This window comes from Hyalella azteca, unplaced genomic scaffold, assembly GCF_000764305.2.
Source record: "Hyalella azteca isolate HAZT.00-mixed unplaced genomic scaffold, Hazt_2.0.2 contig15760, whole genome shotgun sequence".
Taxonomy (NCBI): Eukaryota; Metazoa; Arthropoda; class Malacostraca; order Amphipoda; family Hyalellidae; genus Hyalella; species Hyalella azteca.
Window position 1 is genome coordinate 432,937 of NW_025945599.1, and position 14,774 is coordinate 447,710.

General features: G+C 39.8%; 1 protein-coding gene across 2 annotated transcripts; it reads left to right on the top strand.

Moving 5' to 3' along the window:
• The first annotated feature begins 2,424 nt into the window (after positions 1 to 2,424).
• Positions 2,425 to 13,142, top strand: LOC108677719. Of its 2 annotated transcripts, XM_047884628.1 has the most exons (16): positions 2,425 to 2,783; positions 2,937 to 3,120; positions 3,528 to 3,638; positions 3,905 to 4,081; positions 4,278 to 4,409; positions 5,161 to 5,292; positions 6,179 to 6,323; positions 7,151 to 7,306; positions 8,187 to 8,337; positions 8,709 to 9,038; positions 9,072 to 9,309; positions 9,514 to 9,672; positions 10,371 to 10,515; positions 11,314 to 11,545; positions 11,776 to 12,005; positions 12,236 to 13,142. In XM_047884628.1, exons 1-16 carry the CDS (start codon positions 2,731 to 2,733, stop codon positions 12,367 to 12,369), a joined length of 2,709 nt encoding a protein of 902 aa, XP_047740584.1. In that variant the 5' UTR covers positions 2,425 to 2,730; the 3' UTR covers positions 12,370 to 13,142. The 2 variants fall into 2 exon arrangements, with proteins under 2 accessions (XP_047740584.1, XP_018021478.1); XM_018165989.2 differs by having other exon boundaries at positions 8,709 to 9,309.
• The last annotated feature ends 1,632 nt before the right edge of the window (positions 13,143 to 14,774 follow it).

Here is a 14,774-nt window from a genome sequence, read left to right on the forward strand (position 1 = left end):
TCTGGTTTGATAGTTCTGATTGTGCTTGTTCAGGGTGTAGTGGTTTGGAAGGTAATTGTTTGGAAGACATTTTCAGATGAAGATATCAAGAGTTTAAAGTGTGATGAGTTAATAATTGGAATAAGTAAGTCGGAGATGCCAATGTTGTGGCTCATTGGAATGCTTATGTTGGGTTCTTTAGTCTCTGGCCATAATTTAGGTGAATGAAAGTGTATTCTTCTGGATATGGACGTATTGTTAAAGTACAGGGTAGGGTTTACAGATACAGTTGCGAATGGAATGAAGTGTAACCAGACATTGGGATAGTGTATGCCATTGTGCATTTACAACGACCTTGTCCTCTGCAAGCTTCATAGCAGCCACCATACCTATAGCATTTCTTCTGTATCTGTAAGCTTACAGGACGGCTTGTAATTTCACACCATTTTAATTACGTTAAGTGAATTTACTATGAAGAAAAAAGATTGTGAAAAACATATCTGAAACAGAAAGGAATATTTTAGTGATAGCCATAATATTTTTTGGAGAAATAAAATCATAGTTTAGGTTAATTGCTCTTCATTCTTTGTTGCCTGGTGCACAATTATATCTATGACATTCTATGCACAATTTTGTGATGACCGATAATGCATTAATTTTTTGTTAAGTGAACTTATTTTCACTGAGCAAGGTAAATGTAATGAAAATTTTTGTTGTTAATTGATTTTTTGATTAACTGGAGCCTTTGCTAATCAAAGTTCTAATGTAAAAGTGTTTATAGGTGTGTCCTTATTAATCTGGGGAGGTGTCGAAATGGCCGCCATTTTTTTGTTAGAGTGAGATACGTAAGTTCCATCAATCACATTTGTAAGCCAACACCTGTGTGCAACTTTTATGTAAGTAAAATTTTTTAATGTGGTGAATATATTTTTTTTTGCAACAGACCTTAGCAGAGGTACTTCTCCAACATCTCACTTTGCACACTTTTTTTCAGGGATTTTTTAGTGGTAGTAAATGTATGATTTCTTAATTTGCTGTATGCTACATAGATAGTAAAAATGTTGAACTTTACTCCACTATTTTTAGTTTTGCAATATTTTGGTTAGTTTGCTCCTACATTTCTGCAAAATGTGAGACGACTGTCCTGATTTACCATGCCCGTCCCTTATTACCCATTAGACTGTAGCATGAGAGATCAGTGTGACCATTTCCTTGCAATCTTGCCCAGTAAAGATTACCTATATGTAAAAATCTCAATATTTAAGTGTGTGAAAGGGGAAAAAAAATAATCTATAGAAATCTAACCTTAGTAGCATGATTATTTCATCGTTTCAAACAAAGACAAGCAGTAAATGATATTACTTCATGTCAATAACCCAAAGGCAATGTAAATAAAAATAAACATTATTTTGAATACCAATGTAGAATAAAATTATATCCAACATGCCATCATTCAATGCAACTCTTAAGGCTGTAAGACAGACAAAGGCATGTCCTAAGTCATTCATCAATCAATGTCTCACTATGATTAGCACAGGTTGGACTAACCAAAAGGGTGTAAATCTTGTACGGTAAAATACAAACAGGTACATACATATTACACACATGATAGAATTCCACAAAAACTGACTTATCTTATATACCTCTCCTGATATTTTGCAACAAACAATTTATCAGGCTAGACAGTTCTTGAGTAAATGAACCATAAGGAGCTTTAAAATTCCACTATACTCACCAAGTGTACCCATGTACTATCTTGTTCAAAGGCTAGTCGGCCATCAATACATCATCATAAAACAAGTTTTCCAACAGTAGGAAGAGAAAAAAGAAAACATTTAAAAATTCTAACATTTAAAAATTGATAGACCAAATTAGTGAACACCCATTAAAGTTCTAGGCTCAGTGATAGAGCTTCCCAAAGGAATAAAACTAATGTACAAAATTGTACTCTCTGAATAACTATTAACTAGAACAGCAGTTTTCACTAATGATTTTAAAAGCTCACTATGCTCATTGTAATTCACTAAATAAGAACACTTCTATTTAAGTTATTGCTGATGCGTAATAACACTTCAGGGACAAACTGCAGGTGACTATTTTTTACTATATTTATATGTATTGATTACATTTCTCTTAGTATTGTGTAGCTAGTGGGGGTCAGCAATCATTCTGTCACCAATTCGTGCAACATTGTGAACATTGCAGAATATTCACAGCTTGCTGCAATTTCAAACATGCAACTCACTTCTCCAATATTGCTATGCTTAACAGCCCAACCTGCTTGCCGATTTGACCAGAACTCTGTTGCATGTAGCTGGGATCAAACCCACAATTTTCTGCTCCAGTTTTAGTATTCTGATGTAACCAGTAATCCTGCCCAGCCTCATGTGAACATATAACTTTCATATTGACTGGCATGATCTGGTTATTACAGTTTTTTTGTTCTCTTCCAGAATGTTGTGTTTGTGTTGCATAAGCCTGCAGAAATGTTCTCAAGTTATGGTCTAAGTATGTGTTGCATTCAATTTTCAAATTACAGGGCTCCAGAACTCTAATTTGACCGATTGATTGATTTTAGGCCTAATAGTGAAAAACTAAGTCCGTTTAAAATTAACTGAAGCTTGAGAAAAAAATCAGGAACTAATTTCTGTAACAAATGGTGCTATAAATACTACTATCACAGTTAAAGAGCAGATTTACGCAACCAGTCTGCCCGGTCTACTGGTTTTATCCTGACAACCAAACAGGATCATGGATAATGAGCAGCAGCAGGAAATGATCTATTTTATTCCTGATTTATTCAAGTAAGTATAGACTAGCTGACTCAATTCATTATGTTCATTCATAAAATTTGTTACAAAAACCAGTTATCATTATTTTTATATGTTTTTTTTATTGGCTAATCTCATTTGTTTGTAAAGTTGATGCAAAGTTAATTTACATATGTTAATTTACAGGCCTGATAAGAATGCATCCAAGGAGATGGTTGATGCTAATGACCCGTTCATCAGTGAAGAAGCCATGAATGTCTACTGCCGCTCCCTCCTGCATCCCAACCTCCCTCCTGGCCAGGCTGGTCCCCATGTGGGCCTAGATACACCTCAGTCCCTGGGGCCAAAATTCTTTGCCAAGTCAATAAAGGTTAGTTAAATCAGGTTTCATGAACACTAGCTTGAAATATTATTTTTAAGATATCTAAATACATTTTTTTATATTCTATTTTGAGCTTAAGTACAATAGTGTAGAAATTTTCATTCAAGCAATTCAGATGCATTATGAATAATTATATACTCTTTTTGTTGAGGAATAGATTTTTCTTCACATTTATTCTTCTTCGTTATATTTTGTATATAGATATTTTGAAATTTCAGTTGAAAACTAATTTTGGCTGATATCCACTAATGCTGGTGCCATAAAAAAAACTGATCTCCCCTTATGATTTTACAAAAAAAAAAATTTAGACTGGCGCTGACTGATTTTACTTACTATGAATGCTTGGTTGCAAGTGATGGGCAATTTAAAATTTATATGAAATTTTATCATTCCAGATTCACCAGGAACGACTGTTGAAAGATCTTGAAGACGAAGCTGCTGAACTGCAAGCCCAAGAAGAGAGGTTGAAAAAAGAGGCTTTGGTGAAAAAGAAACTGGATGAAAATGTATGGAAGGAAAAAAATTAACTTGTTTTCCTTCTCAGATAAGCATTGCTGATTAGCTAGCTTCCTTTAATATAGATATGGATGAAGATCAAATGAAAGTCAGGGCTCTTGACCAATTTCTCTTAAGATTGATTTTTGTTTCTAAAAATTTGAAAGTACTCATATGTGTGTGATGAATGAATTACTGTACATGCTTATCATTTTCTATTCTACTGCTTCTCAATTATTAACTCTTTCACAATCTACATGCAAAATATTTTATACAGGTCTCCAAGGTAGTTAGGAAACAGACAGTTTACGTGAAGCGCTCTTGCCCGGTGAAAATTCCCTACAAGTCACGGCTGACGCACGACGAGCACGCGCTCTACCTCATGGCCTTCCTCAAGTACCAGGCACGGCCGCCCCGCTCCTTCCTGGAGCAGCAGGAGTACCAAGCTTATTTGGTAACTAAAGTGATGATCTCAAGACTTAATGTGGTACATGTTGTCTCCTAAGTACAGGTAGCTGCTGATTTATCGTCTGTAATTGCTTGATTTAGCTGGATAAGCTGTCAGTGATTGGCTGACAAAGTTACAGCAAGACTACTTCATTTATCGTCCATAATGTATAGATTTATTCATTAAATGTTACTGTCTCCAGAGTCTCCAAAGCCGCGTGTTTGAAGAGCAACAGGCCATGATGGATTTTGCCAAAAAGGTCGCAATTCTGCAACTGAGCGACTACAACGAAGTGCCTCCCGTGATGGAGGAGTATATTAAGAGATACCTGAAGGTGAGTGGCGTGATGAACGCTTGATTTGTTGCTTCAACGAAGAGTCCCTGTGAGGGAGGAGTACGTTATGAGATACATTGATATATCTGCTTACTCTCAATTGTTACTTTTGTGTAATGGTTTATTAAAAGTTTCTTACTTCTAGTTGTTTAGAATTCAATCACTCATGCTCTTGATACCCTCTTGTATGAGAACTCGAATGGAGTGAATGTACGGGAACTCAAACGAGTAGGTACGCACTATAATCTTTTCCTGTCACTAGCGCATTGGCTAGCGTCACTGTATGTGCACTATAATCCATGCCTATCTCTAGCGTCACTAGCACAGTGGCTAGTCTTGCTGTATGCGCACTAAAATCTATACCTGTCTCTAGCGCAGTGGCTAGCGTCACTGTATGCGCACTATAATCTATGCCTGTCTCTAGCGTCACTGTATGCGCACTATAATCTATGCCTGTTTCTAGCGTCACTAGCGCTGTGGCTAGCGTCACTATGCCCACTATAATCTATGCCTGTCACTAGCATCACTAGCACAGTGGCTAGCTTGGTGTTGCTGATGGATGAGCTTGGGCGCCATCAATAGGTGGTGCTTCCTGCACACCCTTGAGCTGGTGGTCCTAAACAAACTCTGGCTACTTGTCTCTTGAGGATCTTAAGATCTGAGTGATTTATGCCTGTCACAGGTGAGGCACGCGCCTATAAACTATACCTGTCACAGGTGGGGTACGCGCCTAAAACTATACATTTTACAGGTGGGGTACGCGCGGGTACTTGACTATCCTCGCATTTATCACGTGGACCAGGAGATCCCGCTCAGACCTCAAGATCCTCAACAGGTTTTCTCCAGCCTCAGCTTCCAGCACCTTGGCCATCTGCTCAGCCTGGTGAGTCGCCTGCACGGTCAACGCTTAGCCTCTTCAATTGATGGCAGGAGACATTGTAGTTTAGAAATGCTCTGCATCCTTACAAGGAATATCTTAAGTGTGGGTTTTTATGCGAATTCTGCATGCACGTTGAAATTGAGTTTTCATCTGAGATGACTTAAGGGATGCCTGCTTGCTCTCTGTTGTCCACAAAACGTGTTGGCTCTTTCTCTTGTTTCAACATGACTTGTTCGATTCACACAGTTATTCGAGAGCCACTCGATTTACATAAGTCACAGTGTAAATCGTTGCTCTAGGGCCGTACTATCAAAAATAGTTGCGAGTTAATAACTCTGTCAGCAAATCACTGACTGCTTCTTAAGCTAAACCTACCCACGGCAGGTGAAAAATCAGCTGCTGCGTGTACTTAAAGTCTTAAACCATGTGTTTGACGGTCTTTTTGCTGCCTCTTTTACTTCCTAATGGTATCTCCAGCGCCCAGCCTGTTGACGTCGTTGGCTTTTTGTCACTAGCTATGACTGAATTCTCAAACCGGTTTTGACCTCAATTTTTATGGATCAATGATTTTTATGTTCCAATTATTACCGTATTATTTGTCAGTTATATATTTTGCAATGCCTACGCAATGAATTATTGACAGACACGAAAGTGTTTGATTCACAACCATTAAATTTGCTGGGTGACTGCTGTGCTTTAATATAACAAAGCAATGTTTTATTAAGAGATATACATGTGTATACAAATGCTATATTAAAATATATGCTTGTGTATACAAATGCCAAATTAAGAGATTTACATGTATAAAAGCTATGTTAAGGTACATTATACAAAAGCTATATTAAGAGGGCAATACTGAATTGTAATAGAGTATCCTTGTTCTCATGAGGGCGTGGTGCCTTGGATCAAGCTCCCCTACCCTCACATTCCCGTTACGTTGCCCTCGGACGAAGCTTTTCTTGATAAACATCCTCCTGACGCCGTCAACATGGGCAAAGCCCGCAGCCACGGCCGCTACCTCTGCAAGACCACAGGTGTGTGCTGCGCGTGTAAACACCTATAAGCATACAAGACTGATAATACTCATTAATAAAGCTTATTATTAAAATAACGCCCAATCAACTGCTACTGGCGGGAGCAAAACTCGCAACCTCATTTAATTAGAGTTTTTATTCAAGCCTTTCTCATTTATAGATCTTCTCATTTAATTAGGGTTTTTATTCAAGCCTTTCTCATTTATGGATATTCTCATTTAATTAGGGTTCTTATTCAAGCCTTTCTCATTTATGGATATTCTCATTTAATTAAGGTTTTTATTCAATCCTTTCTTATTTATGGATCTTCTCATTTAATTAGGGTTTTTATTCAAGCCTTCCGCATTTATGGATCTTCTCATTTAATTAGGGTTCTTATTAAAGCCTTTTGATTTATGGAAACTCTAATATTAAACATTTCTTTTTAATTCATAATTTTAACACATTTCTGTCTATGTATGGCGTTAAATAATGCCAATGATAATTTCTGATCCGAGTATAGATATAACCATCAAACTTTCTAATATTTTAGCATTATAGGGATTTATGGTTGCATATTTTATTAAGGCACTTCGAAATCACGCATCTAGACGTATGAGCTTCTAGTCTTAAATTCTAATATAAAATCAGTTTTACATTTAAAACCAAAGAATTCTACTCGATAATATAACCGCCTGACTGACTCCAATCAACCAATTTTCAGAAGAAGTTTTAAATTGTTTGACTTGTACGCGCAGTTAGCAAGGACCCGAACTGGGAATTATCAGAAGAAGTTTTAAATTGTTCGTTTCAGAAGAAGTTTCAAATTGTTTGACTTATATGCGCAGTTAGCAAGGACCCGAACTGCGAGTTCTTGGCGCGACAGCACCGCGCACACGTCGTCCTCACGCCCTCCGCCCTCCAGGTCCTTGTCGACAACCCCGCCCCGAGCTTCGACAAGGAGTGGGACATTCCTGTCACCATTCACTCCTTCCCTGTTGAGGGTCAGATTTGAGTGTGCACTTGGTTGGGTGAAGGGGAAGACTTGGCTACAGTCTTGTGGTTGATTGTGGACTTGGTTGGGTGAAGGGGAAGACTTGGCTACAGTCTTGTGGTTGATTGTGGCCATGGTTGGTGAAGGGTAAGACTTGGCTACAGTCTTTTGGTTGATTGTGGCCCTGGTTGGTGAAGGGTAAGATTTGGCTACAGTCTTGTGGTTGATTGTGGACTTCGTTGGGTTAGGGGTAAGACTTGGCTACAGTCTTGTGGTTGATTGTGGCCTTGGTTGGTGAAGGGTAAGATTTGGCTACAGTCTTATGGCTGATTGTGGCCTTGGTTGGGTTAAGGCAAAATAGCTTGGTTACAGTCTTTCCTTATATGGTGTATTTCACCAATTTCACTTTCTCCATTATATTTAATAAATATTTTTATTTCTATATTGATCAGAAATCTAACACTAATTTTTGTTAACCAAATTTTTAGCGGTTTATACATTTTTACTTATATACGGTAGCTTAATCAAAAGCGAAATTTCATATTTTTTCACGTCTTTTTATATATATTTTAAATGGTGCTTGTTTCATCTCTTGATCTCTTTTTGTCAAGAAGCAGCTTAGTTTTTTGCAACGACGGCCGTTATTGTTAACTCCTGTGTTAACATAGCTCTGAATATCAGTCATCAATCAATGTTTTCTGTGTGAAGCTAAGCTTTGAAGAGTTTTTTAAGGCTTTTTTACAAACCGAGAACCGCTCATAATATTTTTTTACGATCTCGTAAAAATCACTCTGCAGATGTATCATCAAAATAAATATTGGACATATCCAGGATAATAAAATAGTTAGTAGTAATCTGAGTGTTGCTTGCTAACGTTAATTGTCTCGCAGAAGCGGACGGTTCGACTGCACAGCACCGCGTGGTCTTCATTGACAAACCCATCAAGAGGAAGCTCTGGACGCCGCTTGAGAAGAAGGTTCTATTCTACAAAAAGTCGGCCCTAGCAGCCCTCACTTCCTATAGAAGTGGCGAAATATTCAGGTGAAATTTCACTACGATGGAAATTATTTTATTACTGAACTCTTTGTCCTATGACGGTAACTCTCATTACCAGGACTTTAGGTCCAAGAAGTTTTGAAGACTTGAAGTATCCGCAGACCAATGATTAAGTTGTCTCATGTTCCTGTTCAATTTTCATGTTCTTGTAAGTGTAGTTACTGACCTCACCGCTTGTCACCTCTAATACGCCGTTCAGACCACCAAATCTTTCTGAAGTCCGATGCTGTCTTATAAGCTCAGGTGCATGTATTACCGCTTAAACCACAGGCAAACTGTGCTGTGAAAAACCCTGGCGTGGATATTTGCTTCAAAAGTTATTATTGTTCTAGCCCTTGCTTCTTTTCCCTGTTCAGAATGATGGCCCCGTCTGTGTTCCACCACTACGGCAGCACCTATAATGACTATCGGGCTTGTGAGTTCTCCTACGAGCCGTCCTTAGCCTCCGGTGCTGTGGACGCACGCGCTGCGTCTCCGGCCAGAGATACGAGGGAACCTGAAGCCTTCCCTGATAACCCTTTTGGTCCCGTGTCTGAGGAGGAGGAAGTTGATGTCTTCAGTGAAAGGTCAAGCTTCTACTCCCCGAGATCAACGGGTAGCAATGCGTCACCTCACCCTGAGAGAGGCATTAAGAGGAAACAGCCCGAGTCTCTTGAAAAAGTTATACAACCTAATTCCAGCAGTCCGAGAAAAGTTATAAAACCTAATTCCAGCAGTCGTCGTGAGGATTCCTCTTGCAGCCAAGAAGAAAAGGTAAACTCGAGCAATGCTTCTGATGATCCGGATAATTACCTGGGTTCTAATTCTCCTAAAGCCGGCGTTAAGGTCAATCCCGAAGTGAATACGAAAATAATGTGGAAAAACCGACGTGTTGGGGACCCTCAGACGAGAGACGTTCGCGACAACAAGACGCCGTGGCACGACCGCCTGCGCACCGACTGGAGTAAACATAAACAGGTGCGAACTACTGCGATGTAAGCGTCAACTAATATGAACTGGAAACACGGCTAATAATTTAGTCTGGGAACTTGTAAAATAACGTAGATAAGTTTTAAGATAAATCACTGAGACAGTTAATTACTTATATTTGGACCTTCGGCGTGAAATAGATTACCATATTCTGAAGTGACTTTGAAGTTAGCATAACCGTGTTTTGATCAGATCCGGACGCCGCCACCGAGCACCACCACCAACTATCACTACCACCTCTACAAGCTGGCGTGTGGTGCGCCCCCCGTCCCTGGCCGCGCTAGCCCCGCCCCCCTCACCGTACTCGTCAGGAACCACCTACATGGCATCTCCATGGAGAGAAATAAAGCCGTACGTCTAATTAACTTAACGATATTAAGTCAGGCTCAAATTATTGCTATTTGGTTATTATTGTGTTCACGCGGCGATGCCGGAACAAGAAAGGTCTGGGCAATTGTTATTATGTAATGATTATTTCTGTTTTTTGACAATGCCAGAATAAGTTAAGGCTTGATAACTGCCATTTGTTGTCAACTAACGATGAGCACTCAGTTGAGAGACAGGATTGAACGAATTGGTTCTACCTAATGATTAAGGTTCTCGCTGGGCGTTGCTCTCATCAATTATACATTTCATACATTCATGTAATGTAAGTTCTTGTTGATATATGATCAATCATGCTTGTATCGTTGTACAACTACGTGCTGGTTGGCCTTTCATTTTAAATTGAGACTAATGTATAGGTATACATTGAGGCCCCTAGAGCAGCCCGAGAGGTTAATAACACCTCTGGGGCTGATGAATAATACATTTAAATAAATCCTCATATATAAGGAAACTATATAGGGCAGTAATTGATAGAATGCTTCTGAAATTTTGAATTGTTAAAGTGGAAGCTTTGGGCGTGTAACCAGACCATTGATGAAAGTTATATCTTCTTTAATAAAAATAAAAAAAAAAAATAAAAATGTCATTGAAATGACATGGGAGATCGGGAGGCGAGCGTCCTCACAACATATACGCTGAGTAAAATAAAGACTGCCTTGCAGAATAACACGTTCAAGTCGTCGTCGTATGTGGTGTTCCCCAAGCTCGAGCATCAGGTGTTCTTCGGGTGCGAGGTGAACTCCCACACAGAGATCGTCCACCAATGGGCGCAGCTTCTCTGCAGGCCCAACTCGCAGCTTCTCCAAGGTGCGTCGTCCTAAACCACTTCCCTCCAAGGTAGGTTGACCTAACCCACTACCCTCCAAGGTAGGTTGACCTAACCCACTACCCTCCAAGGTAGGTTGACCTAATCCACTCTCCTCCAAGGTAGGTTGACCTAACCCACTACTCTCCAAGGTAGGTTGACCTAACCCACTACCCTCCAAGGTAGGTTGACCTAACCCACTACCCTCCAAGGTAGGTTGACCTAATCCACTCTCCTCCAAGGTAGGTTGACCTAACCCACTACTCTCCAAGGTAGGTTGATCTAACCCACTACCCTCCAGAGTAAGCTGCTCAAACCCATAGCCCCCATAAGTAGGTTGTTCAATTCCTTAGTCCTCCCCCTGGCCCATTGCCCTCCAAGGTCAGTGGGTATCATACGGTTGGTTATTCAAACATATAGACCTGCTAGGTGTGCTTCTCTCACCTCTCGCCTACTTCTGTGGGTTATCCTGCTATTTTACCCTCCTGGGTGGGTTATCCTAACCCTTTACCCTCCTGGGTGGGTTATCCTAACCTTTTACCCTCTAGGGTAGGTTATCCTAACCCTTTACTCTCCTGGGTATGTTATCCTAACCTTTCACCCTCTAGGGTAGGTTATCCTAACCTTTATCCTCCGGGGTAGGTTATCCTAAACTTTTACTCTTTGCACCATAAGACCGCGCTCCTTGTCATGAGGGATATTATTTCCTGAATAATTACGAATACTGTGGCCTGCCGTCGAAATTTTTGCTACAATTCGCCTGTCCACACGTGACCCAACAACCTCCCACGTGCGCGCAGTTCGCGCGTGCAGCAAGAGCGGGGAGGTGGTGCTGGCAGAGGAGCGCGATCTGTCGGAGGTGGTGCGTGAGGGCGCTCTGCCCTACATCAGGTTCCAGCCCGCGCCGCTGCTCACGAGTCTCTACGTGACCCTGGACACCCTGCGCCGTAAGCCTCCAGGCTCGTACCTCCTGCATCACCACAACAGGAGCGAGGCCTTCATCCGCCTCATGAGGATGGCCAACGACGACTGGTGGGTTGCCTTCGTTGATCAATTCTGAGCCTTGATATGAATTCTTAGTGTAAACTCAGTCATATTCAATTAACTTAGGCTTTTTTAATTATCTAATACAGTTAGGGTGTTTTTAGCTGGTTTTTTCGATGTTTGACGACGTCAGTCATAAGAATCCCCTACTTCAATTTTATCTCACAGTTACTAATAATTTGGGTTGTTTAAGCTATTGGCCCTCATCTGCCCCGCAGCCTCTCTACCGGCCACGTTTCGGTGTTCGACCTGCACGCGTCGTACGGATACAGCGGCCGTGGGGCGGCCACGGGGGCAGCAGTGGAGGGAGACGGGCCTGAGGCGGGCCAGCTGGTGCTGGACAGCAGGCAGTTCGTGAACCCACCGTGGCTTGCCATCGACACCCTTGTGCCCACGCCATTCCATCTCAAGCATCTCAAAATTCCTGGCACTTTCCCCATGGATAACCGTAAGAGCTGCGACTTGTTCAATTATTATGTGGGCAATGGTTGTGCGAGGCTCGATGTAGTTCTTTATTTTGCATCAGTGATAAGGTCTGTGATAAATTTGATTCAGAACTCGTGATTTGCATTAGGAAAATTAAGCAAGTATATCAACTTTGATTGCTTGTGTATCAATCGATGCTTGAACCTTTAATTAGATAATCGTTGAATATTTAACTTACGATTTTTATTGCAGCAAAAAAGAAGATTACTAAGAAGAGGAAAAGGTTAATCAAAATGAAGGCTAAAGATAAGAAAGGCTTGTTTGACTCTCCTGAGAAACCTTCATCGTCGAAGAACAATGAAAGCTCTGAAGACGACTCATTCTAATATCTAAATTTATGCAACGGCATATACTGTGATACTATTACTCCGTATGCAACATCTGCGATGTTAGTTACTTAAGTTTTTATTTTTTTTATGCATGCGGTAAAATGAATTTTTGTTCATTTTCATGGCAGATCTCAACATTATACAGTATGTATAGTTCGTAGGAATTTTTCCATTCTTGAAAACGATCATGGTTTAATTACAGTTTGTACATGTTTTTTTTTTTCTGTGGTTATTAGAAGATATATTTGGCATTCTATTTCTAACTGATCTCTTGAGACTGAATGGGTGCATCTAGTATGTTTTGAAAGGAGATAGGAAGTTTCCAGCTCTATTTGAGAATGAAAATCAATCGCAACTGTGATGAATCCTGAGCCAAAATCTGACTTCGGAACTTTATTAAACTTGTTTCGTGGAGATCAAAAGAAATTTGCCGGCCTATGTTTCATTAGTGTTACTTCTTTGAAAAGGAAATGTCGTCGGCCTTCAATGCCAGTCGTAATTCACGGTTGTATCTTGTGTTTTGGGAGAAACGCGGCTTCGTAATAAGTTCATTTTGAAATTTCGTTAAGCTCAATTGCCCGATAAACACTGACAATTTCGATAGATTAATTTCATTGTAAAGCCCTAAACTAATGCAATGATGCTGCATATAAATGGGATTTGAAGTAGGCTTTGCGTATGTTGCACAGCATCGGAAATTATTTGAAACCCCTGCAGACTTGCGAAGTTTGTGGCGAAAATTCTTCTCTCAATTTTTTTATTATTGCCTACAGTCAAGGTAAATTTATACACACAAAAAAATTATTCAACCATTGGTGGACTTTATTTTTCATATGGTAATAAATTGAAAGTTATCATCTTGTATTGTTGACAATCCTTTCAAGATATGTGTATAAACGATGTTTTGGATCATGATCGACGACCCGTATTACATTTACATTACTGCTTTCCCGCCTGGTTCTCAGCAGTGGAAGATGAAACGTAAGCCTCGCTAATTGTCAAATATTTTCTATGTTAATTTTAATTTTTCATAGAAGAAATCACGTAACTTCACTGAACCAGTGCACGTAAATGATTCCTTGAGCTAAGGAACTCTTGCATAGTCTCATCGCGTCTCATTACTTTCTCTTAATCCTTGACAATATGTTAGAGAGATGAAGGGGCCATTCTTACCTAATAAAATGAGAGTCCTTATATTAAGGTTTCAGTTGATGTTCGATCAGCAAAGATTACCATAATTTGAGCAGTGAGAAGAGTTTCGAAACGTCAGCAATATCATTACAAGTTGATAAAATCCTGGTTCAAATAACGAACGAAAATTTTTAGAGAATTATCTGGAGTGCTGAGCAGATTTTCGAGGAGACTCCCCAGCAGATTCGCTCTTTAATTTCCTTCCGCGCTTAGACATAAAATTTCCTAGTTAGCCCCAAATTTGAAGACTTTTTCGATTCATTGTTTGGCACCTGTGCATTTCTGGCTGTGGTGTTACCATAAAAACGTAATTAAATTTACACTATGCAGTGTGATAGTTTTGAAGTAGCCAACTGGACGATATTAATGTAAGCTCCGGAATGAAATTTCATTTTCCGTTGCCCCAGACAAATCAACGTATTATTGAGAAGTCCGAAATTTTCAGGGTCCAGCTGTGAGGTCTTGGACTCTTCATTTATTATACGTAATGTTATATCTTAGCTAGTGGTAGAAATAACTAACTATAATTAAAATTTGTGGCAAACTAACACCTACATATATTCAATACATTTAATTTCTGCTGGCATTGAACTAAATGCCTATTTGAGAGCCTGAGACCGTACCATCCTTGCAAGCAAACATAGAATCAATGGCAGAGCAGGAAGACCAGGACCAAAGCTCAGCACAAGCAACCAGACTACCCATCAACAGCACTGGAAAGAAAAGGAACTCAGCACATGCAGACCTATCCAGCAAAAGCATAATACAGAATCTACCTCCATCAACAAAAAAAGGTTCATGTCAGAAGCCTAGATGAAAATATAATCCTAGCCAAGCTTAACCCTCTGAAGCTGGCCAAAACAATAGACCAAATGTGTGTAACAGTTCAAGGAGTACAGCACCTAAGATCAGGAGGGCTTTATATCACTTGCCACACATTAGAACAAGTGAATAGGTACACTACTCGCAGTAAGAATTTTGCCATATCACAAGATAGACAGCAAAAAAGTCACTAGATTGCTTTAATCGCAGATTCACTAGAAATTTAAAAGCGAAGAAAACACCACAAAAATTTAGCATATCTCTTTTGAAAACGTTTCGGAGACCAGCTCCATCGTCAGTTCGATAAATCTAGAACACAGATAAATGCAGAAAATTAGTTTGGAGTTAATAAAAAAAACACAAACAGAAGTTAAAAACCTAAATTTACA

Excerpts from the sequence above, each read along its gene's own strand:
- LOC108677719 (XM_018165989.2), top strand. The coding sequence starts at position 2,731 with ATGGATAATGAGCAGCAGCAGGAAATGATCTATTTTATTCCTGATTTA. Across the intron at positions 3,121-3,527 it reads TCTTTGCCAAGTCAATAAAG|ATTCACCAGGAACGACTGTT; the intron begins GTTAGTTAAATC and ends TTATCATTCCAG. Across the intron at positions 5,293-6,178 it reads TTGGCCATCTGCTCAGCCTG|GGCGTGGTGCCTTGGATCAA; the intron begins GTGAGTCGCCTG and ends TGTTCTCATGAG.